This window comes from Hemicordylus capensis, chromosome 3, assembly GCF_027244095.1.
Source record: "Hemicordylus capensis ecotype Gifberg chromosome 3, rHemCap1.1.pri, whole genome shotgun sequence".
NCBI classification, from domain to species: domain Eukaryota; kingdom Metazoa; phylum Chordata; class Lepidosauria; order Squamata; family Cordylidae; genus Hemicordylus; species Hemicordylus capensis.
In genome coordinates, this window is record NC_069659.1 from 31,440,287 (window position 1) to 31,456,545 (window position 16,259).

Here is a 16,259-nt window from a genome sequence, read left to right on the forward strand (position 1 = left end):
CTATGAAGTAGCATGGCTTCAAAGGAATCTTTTCTTAGAGGCTATTGAAAGAACAATAATGAAGGCTGGATACACTGGATAAACTGGAGGATTTAAATCAACAAATCACAGGACAGCAAGAACACCACCAATGCTATTTTAAACTACAGATTTCATTATAAGCATGGCCCTCTGAGTGTAAGGGCAGAAGAACTACAGCTTCTAGTTATAAATTAAAACAAATGGTGATTTATTATCACATTCAAACCCAGCATATCTTGTTTTGTTCCAATCAGAGTTAGTGAACAAGCCAGAATGTCAAACTAATTCTGGTTTGGTATTCTGGCTTGCTCAGATACTGTGTTTAGAACAAACTAGGATTTGCTGGGATTAGGTGCAATGACAAATTGCAGGATTTTTCAAACAACAAATGAAAGCTGCAAACTTCCTTTGCTTGCATGTGAAGGGGAAGGAGAGAATAAAAACTGGAGGTATGTGCTAGTAATACTATAGTTTAATAATAGTTTAGCATTACATCTACAACTGGCCTATCTTTGCCTCAGTTTCCCTTTTGTAAAATAGATAATGAGCTTCCTCAAAAGGGACACAAAAAATTAAAAGCACTTTGCACATTAAAAATGTTATACAACTTCCAACTTTCAAAGTTGGAATACAAATTCCAAATGATTTTTATCCCACTTTTTAGAGAACGAATCAAAGCAACTAACAAAATACAACCAACACATTTCAACTGAAAAGAATTATAAACTTCACACACAAAAATTAACACACCAGCAAACCAAATTTAAAGCAGATAGCAGCATCATATGCTGCTGTTAAAATCCAGCACCCAAAAAGGCCTGCTGAAAGAGATGCATTTTAACCATCTGCTGGAAACTGAGCAGAGATGGAACGAGAATGATCACACTGGGAAAGCTATTCAACAACCTTGGCACCAGTGTTCCCTCTAACAGGGATTCCCTGATGTTGTCGACTACAACTCCCATAATCCCCAAGCAAAAGGCATTGGAGCTGGGGATTCTGAGAGTTGTAGTCAACATCTGGGAATCCTTGTTAGAGGGAATACTGCTTGGCACTACCACAGAGAAGGTCCTGTGTTTTTCTGTTACCCAAAAAGGTCTTATGGATCCTTAAGGAACAAATTTTCAATGGCATATTGCTGCTAACCTGAAAGTCACCATTCTTCAAAATAACTTCAAAGGGTGACTTGCATAAACAGCTATGAAGAATTTATCAGAAAGGTTGATTGTTTCTCCAGTAAGACTAGGGATTTCTCTCTCATTGCTTGCATTTAATTAACACAAATAGGAAAACTTATTACTGTTGTGAATTATTGCTCGGTAGTATCTAGACTTTTAGCGGATTGGTGCTCCATCAGCAGAAGCTCCTCTTGTATGTAAGGACCCCTTGTGTGAACACAACTCTGTTCACAAAAAAAGCTTCAACCATTGGCATCTCACTTTACAAAAAGTCTGAACATCGGCCATTGGCCATCTTTCGTATTTGAATGTTGCATAGAAATTTCACAGCAATGTCATAGGAATGTAAATTTTTACACTTCCTGGCTTTTAGGCCTGTCTGTTTAAAGTTTTCTTCTGCACCTATGTGTATATAATCTGCCAGTCATGGATCACATTTGATGCATCTGACCAAGTAGGCTATAGTCTATGAAACCTTATGTAAGAAAAATATCTGATCGTCTTCAAAAGTGCCAAGACTCTTTTTTGTATTTGCTAATAAGATCATTGAATAATAGGGAAGCCCCAAAGAGAAAATGCTTTTCATGAGCCATTGTAACAGTAATAGTACACTATTGGATATCAATAAGTATTTTTTAGTGCTAGATAGATGGTGTGATACGAGAGTATGCATATTTTGAGTCAGTTTCATTTTCATTTTTCTGAAGATTTTTGTCCAACCCAACAATCTTGATCTTCAGTATCATATGCATGGTCAAATATACTGCTCAACTCAGAAGCCCATTTATTGCTATTGGATGTTACATTGTTACATTGGTTATTCTTTGGAACCAATTACCCCCTAGGTCAATGGAGTAGCAGGGGTGATGTAACGGACAGAATCCAGAAGTTGTAAGCACCCAATTCTGAGGAGAAAATAATCACTCCCTACTCCCTTCCCCTCAAGTATAAGAGGGAAACTGTAATTGACTCTGGCAACCCCAAATAATTCTCTGTGCATCCCTCTTACACAGTCCACAGAGGCTCCTTTTTAAAAAAAAAAATGAAGGACAGTCCCTTTTACTTATTACCTTCCCTGGTAAATCACTGTCCCTATTTTGAACTTTTGGAGATGGCTTGTCAAAATTGTGTCAGTGTGAATTGCTAGCTTAGTCATTCTTCAGGGGTCAGCTCCCACCCCAGATTTGGATGCCTCAGAACAGGAGTCAGCTCTCATCTGGATGAATTTTGACTCTGTAATACATGCACATGAACTCCAAATGCAGCATAAAGGGCAACATTTTCCATAAGTATAACCAAAGTATAAACTGTGAGGAAATGTCGGACGGTTTTCTTTTTCTAATGTACTTTTAGCCAACAGAACAAAACACCACCACGATTTAAGTGAGTGGACAACCCGAATCGGTTACGGCCAAGTAAACTACAACATAAAGCAGACAGGAGCACAGCCTTTGGCAAAGCGCAATAGGGTGGAGGATCTTTGGCATCATAGGGGTACTACAGATGTGTCCCCATTTTCTTCTATAAGATAATGGAGAACAGGGGTCTCCCACTAACGTGTCCTTCCTGGAAGTCCCGAGAAAAACACCCCACGGGGCAGACAGGAAAGAAAGAAAAGGGGGCCATTTTCCCAGCAGCCTTCCTCATGAAGGAAGCGAGGGTTCCTCTTCACCCTTACCTAGCACCAGGCGGGCCACGTCGGACGGCAGTAGCATGGCGGGAGAAGGGGGACCAGGGGAAATGATGGCGGCGGCAGCTCGAGCCTCCCGCCCCCTCCTCAACCCTACAGGCTCCAAAAAGGCGCCTAAACCTCTCCACAGTGGCGGCGGCAGCACCACCACCGATAACCCACCCTTCTCCCCGCCCAGCAACTTCCGGCATCAGGACCCAGCCGAGCGACAACAAACTCTCTTCCGCTTCCGGTCTGGGCGAAAGTGGCGGGGGAACAGGAGGAGGTGGAGGGAAAAGGAGGAGCTTGTGATGATCCCTCCTCCTCCTTCTCCCCGTCGGCCTCCAAGTCCACGTGGATGGTGCTTGGGGGATGTGGTGCGCGCGTTCGTTCGCTCTCGGGATGGCGTGAATTTGGTTGGCGCGAGCAGGTGAAGCGGGAGCCTTTCGGCGGTCCTTCAGGTCCGATTAGTGCCTTCACGGCGCGCATGCTCCCTCCTCGCTCCTCGGCTTTAGCTAACGGTCTCTCCCCCCCCCTTCCCTTCACCACCCCCGCTTTGATCCCTCCGCGCTGCCTCCTTCGCTTCTCGCGCTCTCCTCTCTGCTCCCAAAGCAACTCGCCAGGAATGCCTGTCTGAAGAAGCTGGTGCCTGAGGGAGGCAGCTGCTAGGTCCCCGGGCAGGACTGCGCTTTGTACGGCCCGCTGAAGTGTATCAGTAGCCATGTTCGGTGCTGAAGAAGGGGGGCGGGACTCATCCATTCCCCCCCCCCCCACACACACACAAGGGCGCGAGTCTGGGGGGGGGGGGCGCGCAATGGCTATACGCGTGGGATGCCGCAGCACCTTTGCGATCACGGGAGAAATGGGGAGCTCTTTGGAAACTGCTTGAATGTCGAACGGCCTGATTCTAAGCCAGCCTCATTCAGGCTCATGGGATGCGCACTGCCGAGTAAGAGAGTGGTCAGTAATGTTTACATTACTGTGTACTAAAGGCTAGTTCGCACTCCTATATGTACGCAGTTTGATTAGGAAAAGGGCAGCAGCCAAGAATAAAATCTCAAAATGCTACCCAAAGTAGAAAATTGATCTTATGGCGTGGTTGCCAGTGAATTACAGCATGCCATTTTCTTTAATTATTATTATTATTATTATTATTAATAATAATTTTTTTACATTTTATATCCTGCTCTTTCTCCAAGGAGCCCAGAGCGGTGCACTACATGCTTAAGTTTCTCCTCACAACAACCTTGTGAATTAGGTTAGGCTGAGAGAGAAGTGACTGGCCCAGAGTCACCCAGCTAGTATCATGGCTGAATGAGGATTTGAACTCTGGTCTCCCCAGTCCTAGTCCAGCACTCTAACCACTACACCAGCTGGCTCTCTTTAGGTGGCTTAGTGGTCTATTTTGTTGAAGTAGTTAATGTGCAGTGTATTTCAAAAATACATTGGGCAAACTGCATCCTTGAAGGTCGTTCTGAGGCTTTACTGACCCTTTTTGGGACATCCCCTTGGACATTACCCACACCTCTCCCATTTTCCTTTTCTTTCTCCCTTCCCTTTCTCTATATCCTCTCCTTGTTCTAAAAAATTAGATTATAAGCTTGTTGGGGCAGGGGCCCAACTGACTGATCTTACTTTGAATGCTGAATACACTAATGACAATATAAAGAAATAGTGGTTATCACTCAGTGTCTTATTGTTAAAACGGTTCACAGCTAGTTGTTCAAGAGGTAGAACAGCCTCTATTGCAGTTGGGATGATAGTAGGCTTTCTCTGAAGTCTGTTTCACACATTCAGTTAAATATCATTTGATGATCCAGCAATTGTTAATGAAACATGGTTATCTGGACACATCTTAACTGTAGTTTTGTAGTATTGGTCTCTGGTATAACATGAGCAAAAGTTAAGCTGTTAGCACAGGCTTTCACAAATTTTCTTTGGATCCAGGAGCCAATCCAAAAAATTAGAATCCAGACAATGGGCGCTTAACAAAATAACAACTTGGCGACATGTTGTGGAAGGGAAAGGTAAATGGGCTTCTCTTTACCTCTTTACAGGAAACTTATTTGGCAGAGAAACAGGCTGTCTGGATCAAATAAATATATTATTAAATAACTCTGTCTCTGAATATCCTAGTCTAAATTTCTAGGTCCCACGGATGCCTGGCACCTGGGATTTATTGAGCCCTGTGCTAACATAAGTACTATCACATGTATTGTTTCTAGTCCTGAAGTCAATGCTAGAACTCAGCCATGGGATAGTTTAAGGTGAAACATGACATTTTAGGTGCTTATAAATAATAAAGTGATATAAATAATAAAGTGAAGAGTGTATTTTTCTCCCACTAATCAGCACACACACCTATCTTAATGGCAGAACGTCCCCAACACAGGAAGCAAGCAAGCTTTAGCTCAGTAACATATTGTCTTTGGCACATCTGTTGCCGTAGCCACTAATGTTTACAATAAAAACTGCAAGTCTGATTCCATGCTGTTGTTTTCTACATAAAAAAGTTTCTGCATATTTATGTCCATATGTGTTACCGTATTTTACGGACTATAAGACGCTACGGACTATAAGACGCACCTTAATTTTAATCCAGTTTTCCAGAGTTTTAACATATTAAACTGTTAAAACATATAAGACGCTCCTGAATTTTGGCGGATATTTTTCGAGGAAAAAAGTGAGTCTTATAGTCCATAAAATACGGTAACTTTTTTTGGAGTTCTAAATGTTTTAGTGTTTGACCTTGTGTACACTGTAGGGAAAACCTACCAGGGCAAAAGTACATGTACCTTGGAGACATGCATGTGTAATCTACCTATGTAATGTGTAACCTACCTCAGTGTAATCTACCTATGCCTTATTGTACCTTGTGTTGTATATATATTTTAAATCTCTGTAATTACAGAAAGAAACCATCAGAAAGTGAAGCTTACATTGTACCCTTCAGTAAGTTTTTGTCTTTCTTTTATTTCTGAGTGTTTGTGGACTAAAGTTGAGAGCTGATTAGCCATTGTGAAATAGCTAAACAAAAACAAAACCGCTGCTTGTAGTAGTATGATCACAACTGAAGCTGAAAATGGCAAAGAAACTCTTCATTGTAGTCAAACATTTTGATTGTATTTAGGATTGCATTTCCTTTTAAGGTTTTGGGACCATGACTGTGCCCAGTGACTATTGGCATGCATCCTAGATTGAAGACAGATGCAATACTTTTACAGCAGTGGGAACAATATGGAAGCACCCTCACTGTTCTTAATGCAGACATACTTTTCCTCTCCAGAACGGAACTCTGAAGGGGAGGTGGGGATTCTGCAATTTGTAGTGGAACATGGCTGTGCATGATGCCAATTGGTGTGAGGCTGTGGTGGAAACTAATAAGACAAATGAACTGATAAATTATTATTTATTAATTTTTTACATTTTATATCCCGCTCTTCCTCCAAGGAGCCCAGAACGGTGTACTACATACTTAAGTTTCTCCTCACAACAACCCTGTGAAGTAGGTTGGGCTGGGAGAGAAGTGACTGGCCCAGAGTCACCCAGCAAGTATGATGGCTGAATGGGGATTTGAACTCTGGTCTCCCCGGTCCTTAGTCTAGCACTCTAACCACTACACCACGCTGGCTCTCCCAGCGTTTGATTGATATATCAGGCAAGTTTTTAAAAAATAAAAAATAAATGGGACCACTATCCTAAAGCAAGGGGGAAGTAGCAGGGCTGAAGCCTGAGACGGTATTTGATTTTCTGGTATGCACATTTCACATATTAGAAATTTGGGTTCTTACTGTAACTGAGGGACTTGCTGTGAGCTCTCTTTGGGTCTTCCACTCTAGTCTTGCTCAAATGTATGCTGTTGTGTGAGCATTATGATGTATCACAGAGTTGTGCAAAGAAAGTAATCTTTGTTCAGACTAGTTTTTGTGCTAGTGGCAACACAATGTGGTGTACTAGCTTACGGTTGCACCACACATTGCACTGCCTCTTGCAAGAGCTCATATATGTCCCTAAGCAGATTTCTTTTCTCACCATAGTGCAACATTGTAGACTACCACAATCTCAAACAGTCCTTCTGCAAGAGTCACTAAAGTTTTACCCATTGTATTTATCTGCAACCTCTTCTTTGGGATTCAGGCCCTTTACTCATGTGACAAAACACAGATCTCCATTTTAGCTCATGAGTGTCTGACAGTTCCACTCCACCCTGAGTGTTCTGAATGGGGGACATTCCTCCCCTTTGTTATTGAAAGAGTGCAATCTTTGCCTCTTATACTCAACCATCAAGGTACTGTCATAATCCCTCTTTCACAATAGTAATCAGTTCAAACCAGACCCAACTTTAGATCTGTAAATTAAGATCCATTAAGGAGAAGGAACCTCCAGTTTGGAGGGAAAGCCTCAAACTCAGATTGGCCTGAGCCAGGTGTTACATCAGAGATATGGCGGCTCTTTTCATTGGATCCAAGAGCTGTCTGTCTTTGGAAGAATGGGAAAGCCTTCTCCCTCTTTAATTAGGAGCCAAGAGCCTAGCTGTTTTAGGTAGCAACTTTTCAGCTGATGTACAAAAGATTCACAGTTTTCCATCAGCTAACTGGTGTGCCAGTGGAGAGATGCTGTAGAGATTAATGCTCGCAGCCAGAGACCCACTTAACTGCTGTACTAAGGTAAAATGTGGTATTACAAACCTGTGTGTGTTTTCTCTTAATTCCTGTGTATATTTCTTTATTCCCATTTCCCCCTAATTTCCCCAATTCCTTATTCCATGTGCAAGTCTTCTTTTCTTAATAAATTTCATATAATTAGATGTGGCTTCAATCCGGATTTTAAAAAGTTCTGGAGGGTTAATTACAAAGTTTTTCAGCACATGCCTTGCAAGGCTCTAGCATAGGACTGCTCAACTTTGGCCCCCCAGCTGTTTTTTTGGACTACAGTTCCCATAATCCCCAGGCACAGTGGTCAGTAGCCAGGGATTATGGGAATTGTAGGCCAACATCTGCCAGAAGTTGAGCCAAAGTTGAGCAGCCCTGCTCTAGCCCTACTGAATGCTTTTAGAATTATAAACTATTTTGTCTAGTTCTGGGTTCCACAGTTCTAGGAGTTGTTCAAGCTGTGTCTGAGTCTGCTTAGTGACTTATTTATTTATTTATTTATTTATTTATTTATTTATTTATTTAATTAACATATTTTTATACCGCCCATAATGTACGTCTCTGGGCGGTTTACAACAAGAAACAGAAAAGTTAAAACATTAATTAAAACAGATAAATGACAACAGAGAAATTAAAACACTGATTAAAATAAATGACAACAAAGCGCTAAAATATTACAACAATTTTAAAACCTTAAAACAATGTTAAAACTATTAAAATGGTATTTAATTAAAAGCTTGGGTGAACAAATGTGTCTTTTAAAGATTTTTTTAAAATTGTCAGAGATGGGGAGGCTCTTATTTCAGCAGGGAGCATGTTCCAAAGCGTCCGGGCAACAACTGAGAAAACTCTAGATCAGGGGTAGGCAGGCTTGGCTCTCCAGCTGTTGGGTGAACTACAGATTGTGGCTGGGGATGATGGGAATTGTATTTCAGCAAAAGCTAGAGAGCCAGGGTTGCCTGCCTCTGCTCTAGATAACTTTTCAACTAGTGGCAGCCTGCCTTGAAGGAGTAGAATGCTCCTAAATTAAGATCAGAGAAATCTCTACAGAGGGTAGATCCTAGGACATTAATCCCCCACAGTCCATCACAATTGGCTTCCTGAATAAACCTGTTTACTGCTTTTGTTAGCTGAGACAGTTAAATGTGCATCTTGATGTACAAAGGCAGTATGTTTCTAAATGCCAGGTACCGGGGACAAACGACAACAGCTTTCATGCCTCTGCTTTCATGTCCTGATTGTGGAAACCACAAGGCTGGCTGTGGTTGGAGACAGAATGCTGGACCAAATTGATCTTGTCTGATCCAGCAAGGCAATACTGTATTTATGTTCTAATGTGAAACTTGCCTGTATTTTCATTGCCAGGTCTAAGCTGCGTGTGCATCCACAACTTAGTTGAACCATGAGCCTTGCACTCCATGACCTGTTGGCTTGCTGCCGTCAACTTGATAGTGACAAGGCCACAGAACGGAAGGTAATAGTAACCACCACCACTGCTTTAGCGTACAGCCGTACAATAATGGAATATATATAATAATTATTTTCCACATTGCATTTTTAGAAAGAAATTGAAAAGTTCAGACGTCTCATCCGTGATTCTGATACAGTCCAGCAGCTGGATCGGAATTCTGATTCCAAACATGGAAAACAGATGAACTGGGATACCATATTCAGGTAGAATATTAAGATTCGGGCAGCCAAGGCAAGCTGTCATTTCCAAAGTACCATTCTATCCTAGGTGGTTGAGAAAAGTTTGAAAGTGTAATTTTATAGCAACAGGGGCATTCCAGACTTAAATAATTTCAGATCTCACTTGAACAATAACTCTGTTGCATACATTATTACAAAAACTCAGTTGAGGGCTAAGGCCACCTAGTGAGCTCTTGAGAGAGAAGAGATTTGAAGCTGGGATGTTTAGGTTCAGTGTCTTAGATATTATGATACACTCATTTTTGGGGTTTGAATGCCAAAAATTGAATACGAAGTCTCATTATTTCAGCCTTGCACACAGATATTCAAAGTGTATTTGCTGCCTGTTGATATTTGCACCCAGCTATTAGTAATGTGCTCTACAACCCAGCCTCTAATAAGCCGCTGCTGCAGCATTTTCCTTTGAATTTCAACCATCCCCAGGACCCCTGGGTAGTCAACCTTGGCTCTCCAATGGTTATTGAACTACAAATTGTGGCTGGGGGTGATGGGAGTTGTATTTCAGCAACCAACCGAGGGCCAAGGTTGCCTACCTCTGCTCTAGATAACTTTTCAACTGGTGGTAGTCTACCTTGAAGGAGTGGCATGCTCCTAAATTGGGATCAGAGCAATCTCTACTGAGGGTAGATCCTAGGAAAATATACATTAACCCCCTGCACTCCATCACAGTTGGCTTCCTGAATAAACCTGTTTACTGCTTTTGTTGGCTGAGACAGTTAAATGTGCACATTGATGTTCAAATGTAGTATGTTTCTAAATGCCAGGTACCGGGGACAAACGACAACAGCTTTCATGCCTCTGCTTTCATGTCCTGATTGTGGAAACCACAAGGCTGGCTGTGGTTGGAGACAGAATGCTGGACCAAATTGATCTTGTCTGATCCAGCAAGGCAATACTGTATTTATATTCTAATGTGAAACTTGCCTGTATTTTCATTGCCAGGTCTAAGCTACGTGTGCATCCACAACTTAGTTGAACCATGAGCCTTGCACTCCATGACCTGTTGGCTTGCCTGAGAGTGACAAGGCCAGTCGTTCTTGAAAATCTGACCATAGCTATTACCAACCCATTTGACTTGGAGCTCACTGCACAGGGCAGCGATGACCCTGACGCTTTGCTATATTTAGAGGTGCTCCTCCATCTGGACTTCCAGGCAGAAGTCCAGGGCCTCTACACCCCCTGGGGCCCCCCAAGTCTGTCCCAAGTGGTGTGATTGCCATGATGCCAGCCCGCACTTTGCCGAGTAGCCAAGCGTGATCTATGCTTTATAGACAGAGGAGTGAGTGGGGAAAGAAATATGTGGGATGGGAATATGTTGTTTCTGCTAATGCATATTTGCATAAATATACCTGCACAGCGGGAAATGACTTGCCTAGCAAGCATGAGGTTGTCGGTTCGAATCCTCGCTGGTATGTTTCCAGACTATGGGAAACACCTATATTGGTCAGCAGCAATATAGGAATGTCCTGAAAGGCATTATCTCGTACTGCACGGGAGGAGGCAATGGTAAACCCCTCCTGTATTCTACCAAATTAAAACCACAGGGCTCTGTTGTCACCAGGAGTCGACACCGACTCGACGGCCCATTTTTATATTCTTACACTCTGGTCAATTCAGTTGCTTTCTCTGCTGTTGCAATCCAAGGGTGTCTCTTGAGTGGGTTAGGCTCGCCCATGTGGCTCACTAAAGACAGGGTTATGTAAATGAGTTATAGTGTCCAATAGCCAGATGAGCATAGCCCCACCCAGTTCTTTCAGTCCTGTATGGCTCCAAGGCAGTTCTTTTTTCAGCTCTTCCCCGGGCTGAGTGCCCTTACAAAAGAAAGTGTCACTGCTCTCGCCTGCTCACTGAAGCCTCGTGGAGCATGCGGCTGCTAGACCTGACCTCCCACCAGCTCCAATGGTCTCCACAAGCAGCCAGCAGAGCGTGCCAATGGAAAAACGCTGCACCACTTCCAGCGCAAGACAACAACCAGGAGAATGGGCCATGGAGCAGCAAAGGCCTCCATCACTACCCGAACAGTGGTCACCAGGAGCACTTCTGGGGAAATATTTTGGGGGATACAGCCTTAAAGGATCTCCTTGTTGAATCAAGGAGACAGACAGGGGTTTGGGAACAGGGCAGCCTTCGCAGCCCAGAATAAGCAAGTCAGACGACAATCCTGACTTGGCCAGGGTGCCCCTGGGTAGTCAGTTCTCCTCTCATTTTCATGTCTGGGAGGACACCACATCAGACCATTGAGTGCACAACGTCATCAAGAGGGGCTACTACATAGAACTAACCAAAAATAATCCTCTCTGCTTCCTTCCCACACCAACCTCCTGGGGCTCCCACCTCCCCTCCAAACACAAGGGTGTCAAGGAGGCAATCCAACATGTCCTATCGATCGGGGCAATAGAACTAGTGCCAATGGAACAACAGGGAGGGGGAATAGATTCCATTTTCTTCACAGTGCCCTGGTGGTGGTGGCAGTGGTGGGGAGGATGGCTCCCTGTGGACCTAAAATACCTCAACTGACTCGTGAAAAAGAGAAAGATCTGGTTCGTGATCCATTGAAACCATTAGAGTGGGTTCTGCGCCTGCATGGAAGCCTTTTGGTATCGAGTTCTACAGCTCCTCTTCAGCGCCTGCTGGATTGGACCACGTGGCTATTTAAGGCGGGAGGAAGCGCAGGCACCTCAGTTCCTTTTCGACCGCCGTAGGGATCACTCGTGATTTCTGCGGCTCCTTAGTATTGGTTGCTTGCTATTGCTAATAGTTCTACTGATTTTGACCTCAGACCGTTTCTGACTCCTCTATTTGACTTCGGATTTGGAATTGTTTGAATTGTTGGATTGGCCTCGGACTGTTTTCTGGACCTGCTGTTGCATGCTGTTTTCAAAATGTCGAAGGAGGGGACGGATTTTAGGCTATTTGACATGGACTGGTTAAAGGAGTGAGTACAATGGACACCCCTAAGGGAAAAAAGACATTTAAGCGCTGCACTAAGTGTAATGCGAAATTGCCCTCTCAGGATGGCCACAGTCTGTGCCTGATATGTTTGGGGGAGGCCCATCTAACCTCGACCTGCAAGATCTGCCTATCTTTCTCTAAGCAGACCCGGAGAAATGGAGAGCTTTGTTTGAGAGCGGCTCTATACGACGACCCGTTATCCACCCCCTCTACATCAGCTAAATCTCCGCAAGGCTTGAGGGCTCTGGGTTTGGCCCAGTCTAAAACCTCTACGCCCACCAGTAAAACCCCTAAGTCCTTGAAAAGGCCGGGTGACAAAATGGCATCCGCCGAAAAATGCGCCCAGAAATTGTTGACCTCCACCTCGACGCCGTCACCGAGCTCGGCTCAGGAGCTAGATGCTCTTTCGACAATAACATCAAAGAAATAGGCTCCGATGCGACCCTCGACACCGCAAGCATCGACTTCTATGTCGATATTGAAAGATACCGCTCCGTCGACGTCGATACCAAGACCAGACGGAGCGTCAACACTGAGAACACTGGGCCCATCGGCGTCGGTGCCGAGGGAGACTTCGCCTTCGATGCCGAGAGCGCCATCAGTATCGATGGAGTCAGCAGAAAAGACCCCGTCGACATCGGTACCTAAAATCCCGTCAGCTCGAGATCTAGGACCTGCAATGACTCCGATCCGCTCTCCATCGACGTCCAGAGACGGTGATTGTCCATCGACGTTGAACACACCTGCTATTATGACCACAGTGACTCCTCGGTTCCTTGTCCTGATGATCTTCTCTCTGGAAGATGATGATCTCTCAGAAGGGGAACCTGCTCCACTGGATCCCCTTCTGAAAATGCTTGATTCCACAACAGCTACCCCCTCGACTTTCCATGGGTTTCCGCACTCGGATGATAGCGGGGCACCCCCTTCAGCCCCAGTTCCTGGGCTTCTAACGTCTACGCAGCTCACCAATTCTACTCCGTGGCACACGTGTGGATTTAGCCACGCCGTGTCTCCATCGACAGAAACAGCTTTACCAGGTGCGGCTTCGCCGGGATTCGCGTATGACTACCAGGATGATAGGGTGTGGAGATCCATAAATACAACAACTGGCCATTTTGGTGACCGGGCACTGCAATGGCCTGAGCCAGAAGCTACTCCGCTTCAAATATGCCCACTGGCAACAGGAGAAACCCCGACCTTACCCATTAAAGTATTTAAAACAGTTTCTACTCAGATGCCTCACCCGATTGTTATTAATAGAGGCTCTCAAACCAGACTGCAGCCGTCTACCAACTCGGCAGTACAAACGGAATCTTTGGCAATACCACCTTCTCCTCGCCCGACTTCTCCAGGGGTCCCACCTTCTAGTCCGATTCCTTCCGACGGCGACTCACGTGGTAGTCACCATGGCTCCTCCGATTTCGAGTCAGATACTGAAACGGTAGAGGCTGATCCTTCTCCGGATGTGGCTACTCCAGCCCATGTATCACCAACAGAAGAACTTAAAGCATATCACTCGCATGTGAAGCAGATGGCATCAGCATTGGGTCTGGATCTCTCTTCACAACTGAAAACCATAGATGATCCAGTCTATAATTTCATGCGGCGATCTCAGTCTTCCCAGCCTGTCGCTTTGCCGCTACTACCCATAATATCTAACGCGGCACAGTGTGCTACTCCGACATCAAAGCGCTTAGAGGGACTCTACCACGTACAGGAGCAAGATAATATGTATCTATTCAAACATCCTATTCCCAACTTGTTAGTAATTGACTGTGCAACCACTTCCAGGTCAGGGAGAAGACATACTACCCCAGGCGATAAAGAAGGGAGAAAACTGGATGTCATGGGCAGAAAGCTATATTCTACATCCTGTCTTTCTGTAAAAGTGGCGAATTATTCGGCCTGCATGGCAAAATACGGATATTGCATTTGGGAAGACTTAGAAAAAAATTGGGATGCCTTAACCCTGGAAGAACTGAAACAAAAATTCCGCAAGATGTTACAAAAGGCAGCAGACCTCACCTGCCAACAACTGAGTACAGCTAAACATCTGGCTGAATCAGAGTCCAGGTCAATTACCACAGCAATAGTAACCACCACCACTGCTTTAGGGTACAGCCATACAATAATGGAATATATATAATAATTATTTTCCACATTGCATTTTTAGAAAGAAATTGAAAAGTTCAGACGTCTCATCCGTGATTCTGATACAGTCCAGCAGCTGGATCGGAATTCTGATTCCAAACATGGAAAACAGATGAACTGGGATACTGTGATTTCTGCTTCCCTATCACCTGGAAATTGCTATGAAATCCAACAGACTGGTGACTCCTCCATCCCCTATACTGCACTCTCTGAGATGGTGGACTACACCTCCACACCTCTCTGTGAGAAAGGAGTTCCTGAACCTTCCTTGAGTCATTGTCGCTACGGACGCAAGCAAGCATGGGTGGGGCACCCACTGCCTACACTAATCAGTTTAAGGGAAGTGGTCAGCCACCGAAAAACAAGACCGCATGAACTGGCTGGAACTCGGGGAACTCAGGGCGATACGGATGGCACTTTTCGCATTCCAACACATAGTCTACAATCAATATGTGCTGATCCATATGGACAACACCACCGTGAAAGAGCATGTAAATTGCCAGGGGGGAACCAAGCCAAAGTCTCTTCAGGCAGAAGCAGCTCTGCTGTTCCTCTGGGCCGAACAACAGCTGGCATCCATAACTTCCCACTACATACAAGGTCATCTGAACACATTGGCGGACTGGCTCAGCAGGAAGGAAATTCTCCCAAGAGAATGGAGACTGGAGACCTTCCAGTTGATATCGAACCACTTCAGAAAGCTAACTGTGGACCTGTTCACGACTCAGGCCAACGCCCAGGTACAACATTTCTTCACCAGGTTGTCCTGCCCTCAAGTGGAAGCAGTGGATGCTCTGTCAACACTATGGCTGGCGGATCTTCTATACATATTCCCACCAACACCACTCCTCGCCAGGTTTCTGTGATGGGTGAGGCTTCTCAGGGCACAGGTCATCCTGGTGGCTCTGTTCTGGCCATCCTGGTTCTTAGAGATCCAAAACTTGACAGGAGCAGAACACATATTACCGGTCATGGCAGATCTTCTTCAGCAGGGCCCAGTGCATCACCCAGATTCCAGCTGGTTATAGCTAGCCACCTGGAGACTGAACGGCGTCTCCTGAAACAACATGACTACTCATCCAAAGTGCTTGACATGATGCTGGCCTCCAGATGCCCCTCCATGAACAGGATCTATCAATACACTTGGAGGGCATTGCTCAGATGGTTTATGAAGCACGGGGTTCCTAAGGGGGTGGCTACCATGAAACATCTTCTACAGTTCCTTCAGGAGGGTCTGGACGTTGACCAGGGCTGCCGCCCTTCAGCTCCATTCTCCACGAATGCTCCAGTCTGGGACATCTGCAGGGCGGCTACCTGGAGTTCTCCTTTTACCAGGCACAATAAATTGGATTCCTTCGCCTCTGCTCAAGCAGCATTTGGGAGGCGGGTACTTCAGCAGATCCTTCCTTCGGAGTAGGCGGGGGTGCTTCCCCTCCCCCCCAGTTGGGCTGAGGGCTGTGGTATGTCCCCAGTCAAGAGACACCCTTGGATTGCAGCAGCAGAGAATGGAGCATTGGTTCACTTACCATGAAGGCTTCTTGCTGCTGCATCCAAGGGCGTCTCAACCCACCCTTCAGCACCTGTACCTACCCTGCAGGGACCTTAGAGGAGTATTGCTAAATTAGCTGGCAGCAGTACAAGAAACATACTGGATCTGGATCATGATCCATTGCATTCATAACAAATGGGTTCTGTACCTGTGTAGGGACCTCGCAGATAGACTAGCTAGCTCCTTGAGACGCCCACTCTGCCCTGCACGTGCTTCCGCTGAAATCGGCAGTTGGGTGGGGCTATGCTCATCCTGCTATTAAGTTTTTAAAATAATAATAATAATAATAATAATAATAATAATAATAATAATAATAAACAACGCTCTAACTCATTGAAATACTCCTGCCTTTTGTTGAGCCACATGGACGAGCA

General features: G+C 44.9%; 2 protein-coding genes across 9 annotated transcripts in view; one reads left to right on the forward strand and one right to left on the reverse strand.

The window, feature by feature from the left end:
• Positions 1-3,379, reverse strand: part of LOC128351432 (protein NPAT) — a 39,152-nt gene extending 35,773 nt beyond the window's left edge. For 4 of the 5 annotated variants that reach the window (XM_053310971.1, XM_053310972.1, XM_053310974.1 and 1 more), the window contains exon 1: positions 2,878-3,045. In XM_053310971.1, coding sequence (XP_053166946.1) covers positions 2,878-2,914 — 37 coding nt within the window. In that variant the 5' untranslated portion in view covers positions 2,915-3,045. The other variant, XM_053310973.1, reaches the window with a different exon arrangement.
• ATM (ATM serine/threonine kinase) overlaps positions 3,133-16,259 on the forward strand; it is a 223,205-nt gene continuing 210,078 nt past the window's right edge. Inside the window, exons 1-4 of one of the 4 annotated variants that reach the window (XM_053310959.1) lie at positions 3,133-3,329; positions 5,780-5,820; positions 8,886-8,994; positions 9,082-9,194. In XM_053310959.1, the coding sequence (XP_053166934.1) occupies positions 8,923-8,994; positions 9,082-9,194 (185 nt within the window). In that variant the 5' untranslated portion in view covers positions 3,133-3,329; positions 5,780-5,820; positions 8,886-8,922. Of the gene's footprint in view, positions 3,330-3,417; positions 3,829-5,779; positions 5,821-8,885; positions 8,995-9,081; positions 9,195-16,259 lie in introns of those variants that run through there. The other 3 variants (XM_053310960.1, XM_053310962.1, XM_053310961.1) reach the window with 3 other exon arrangements.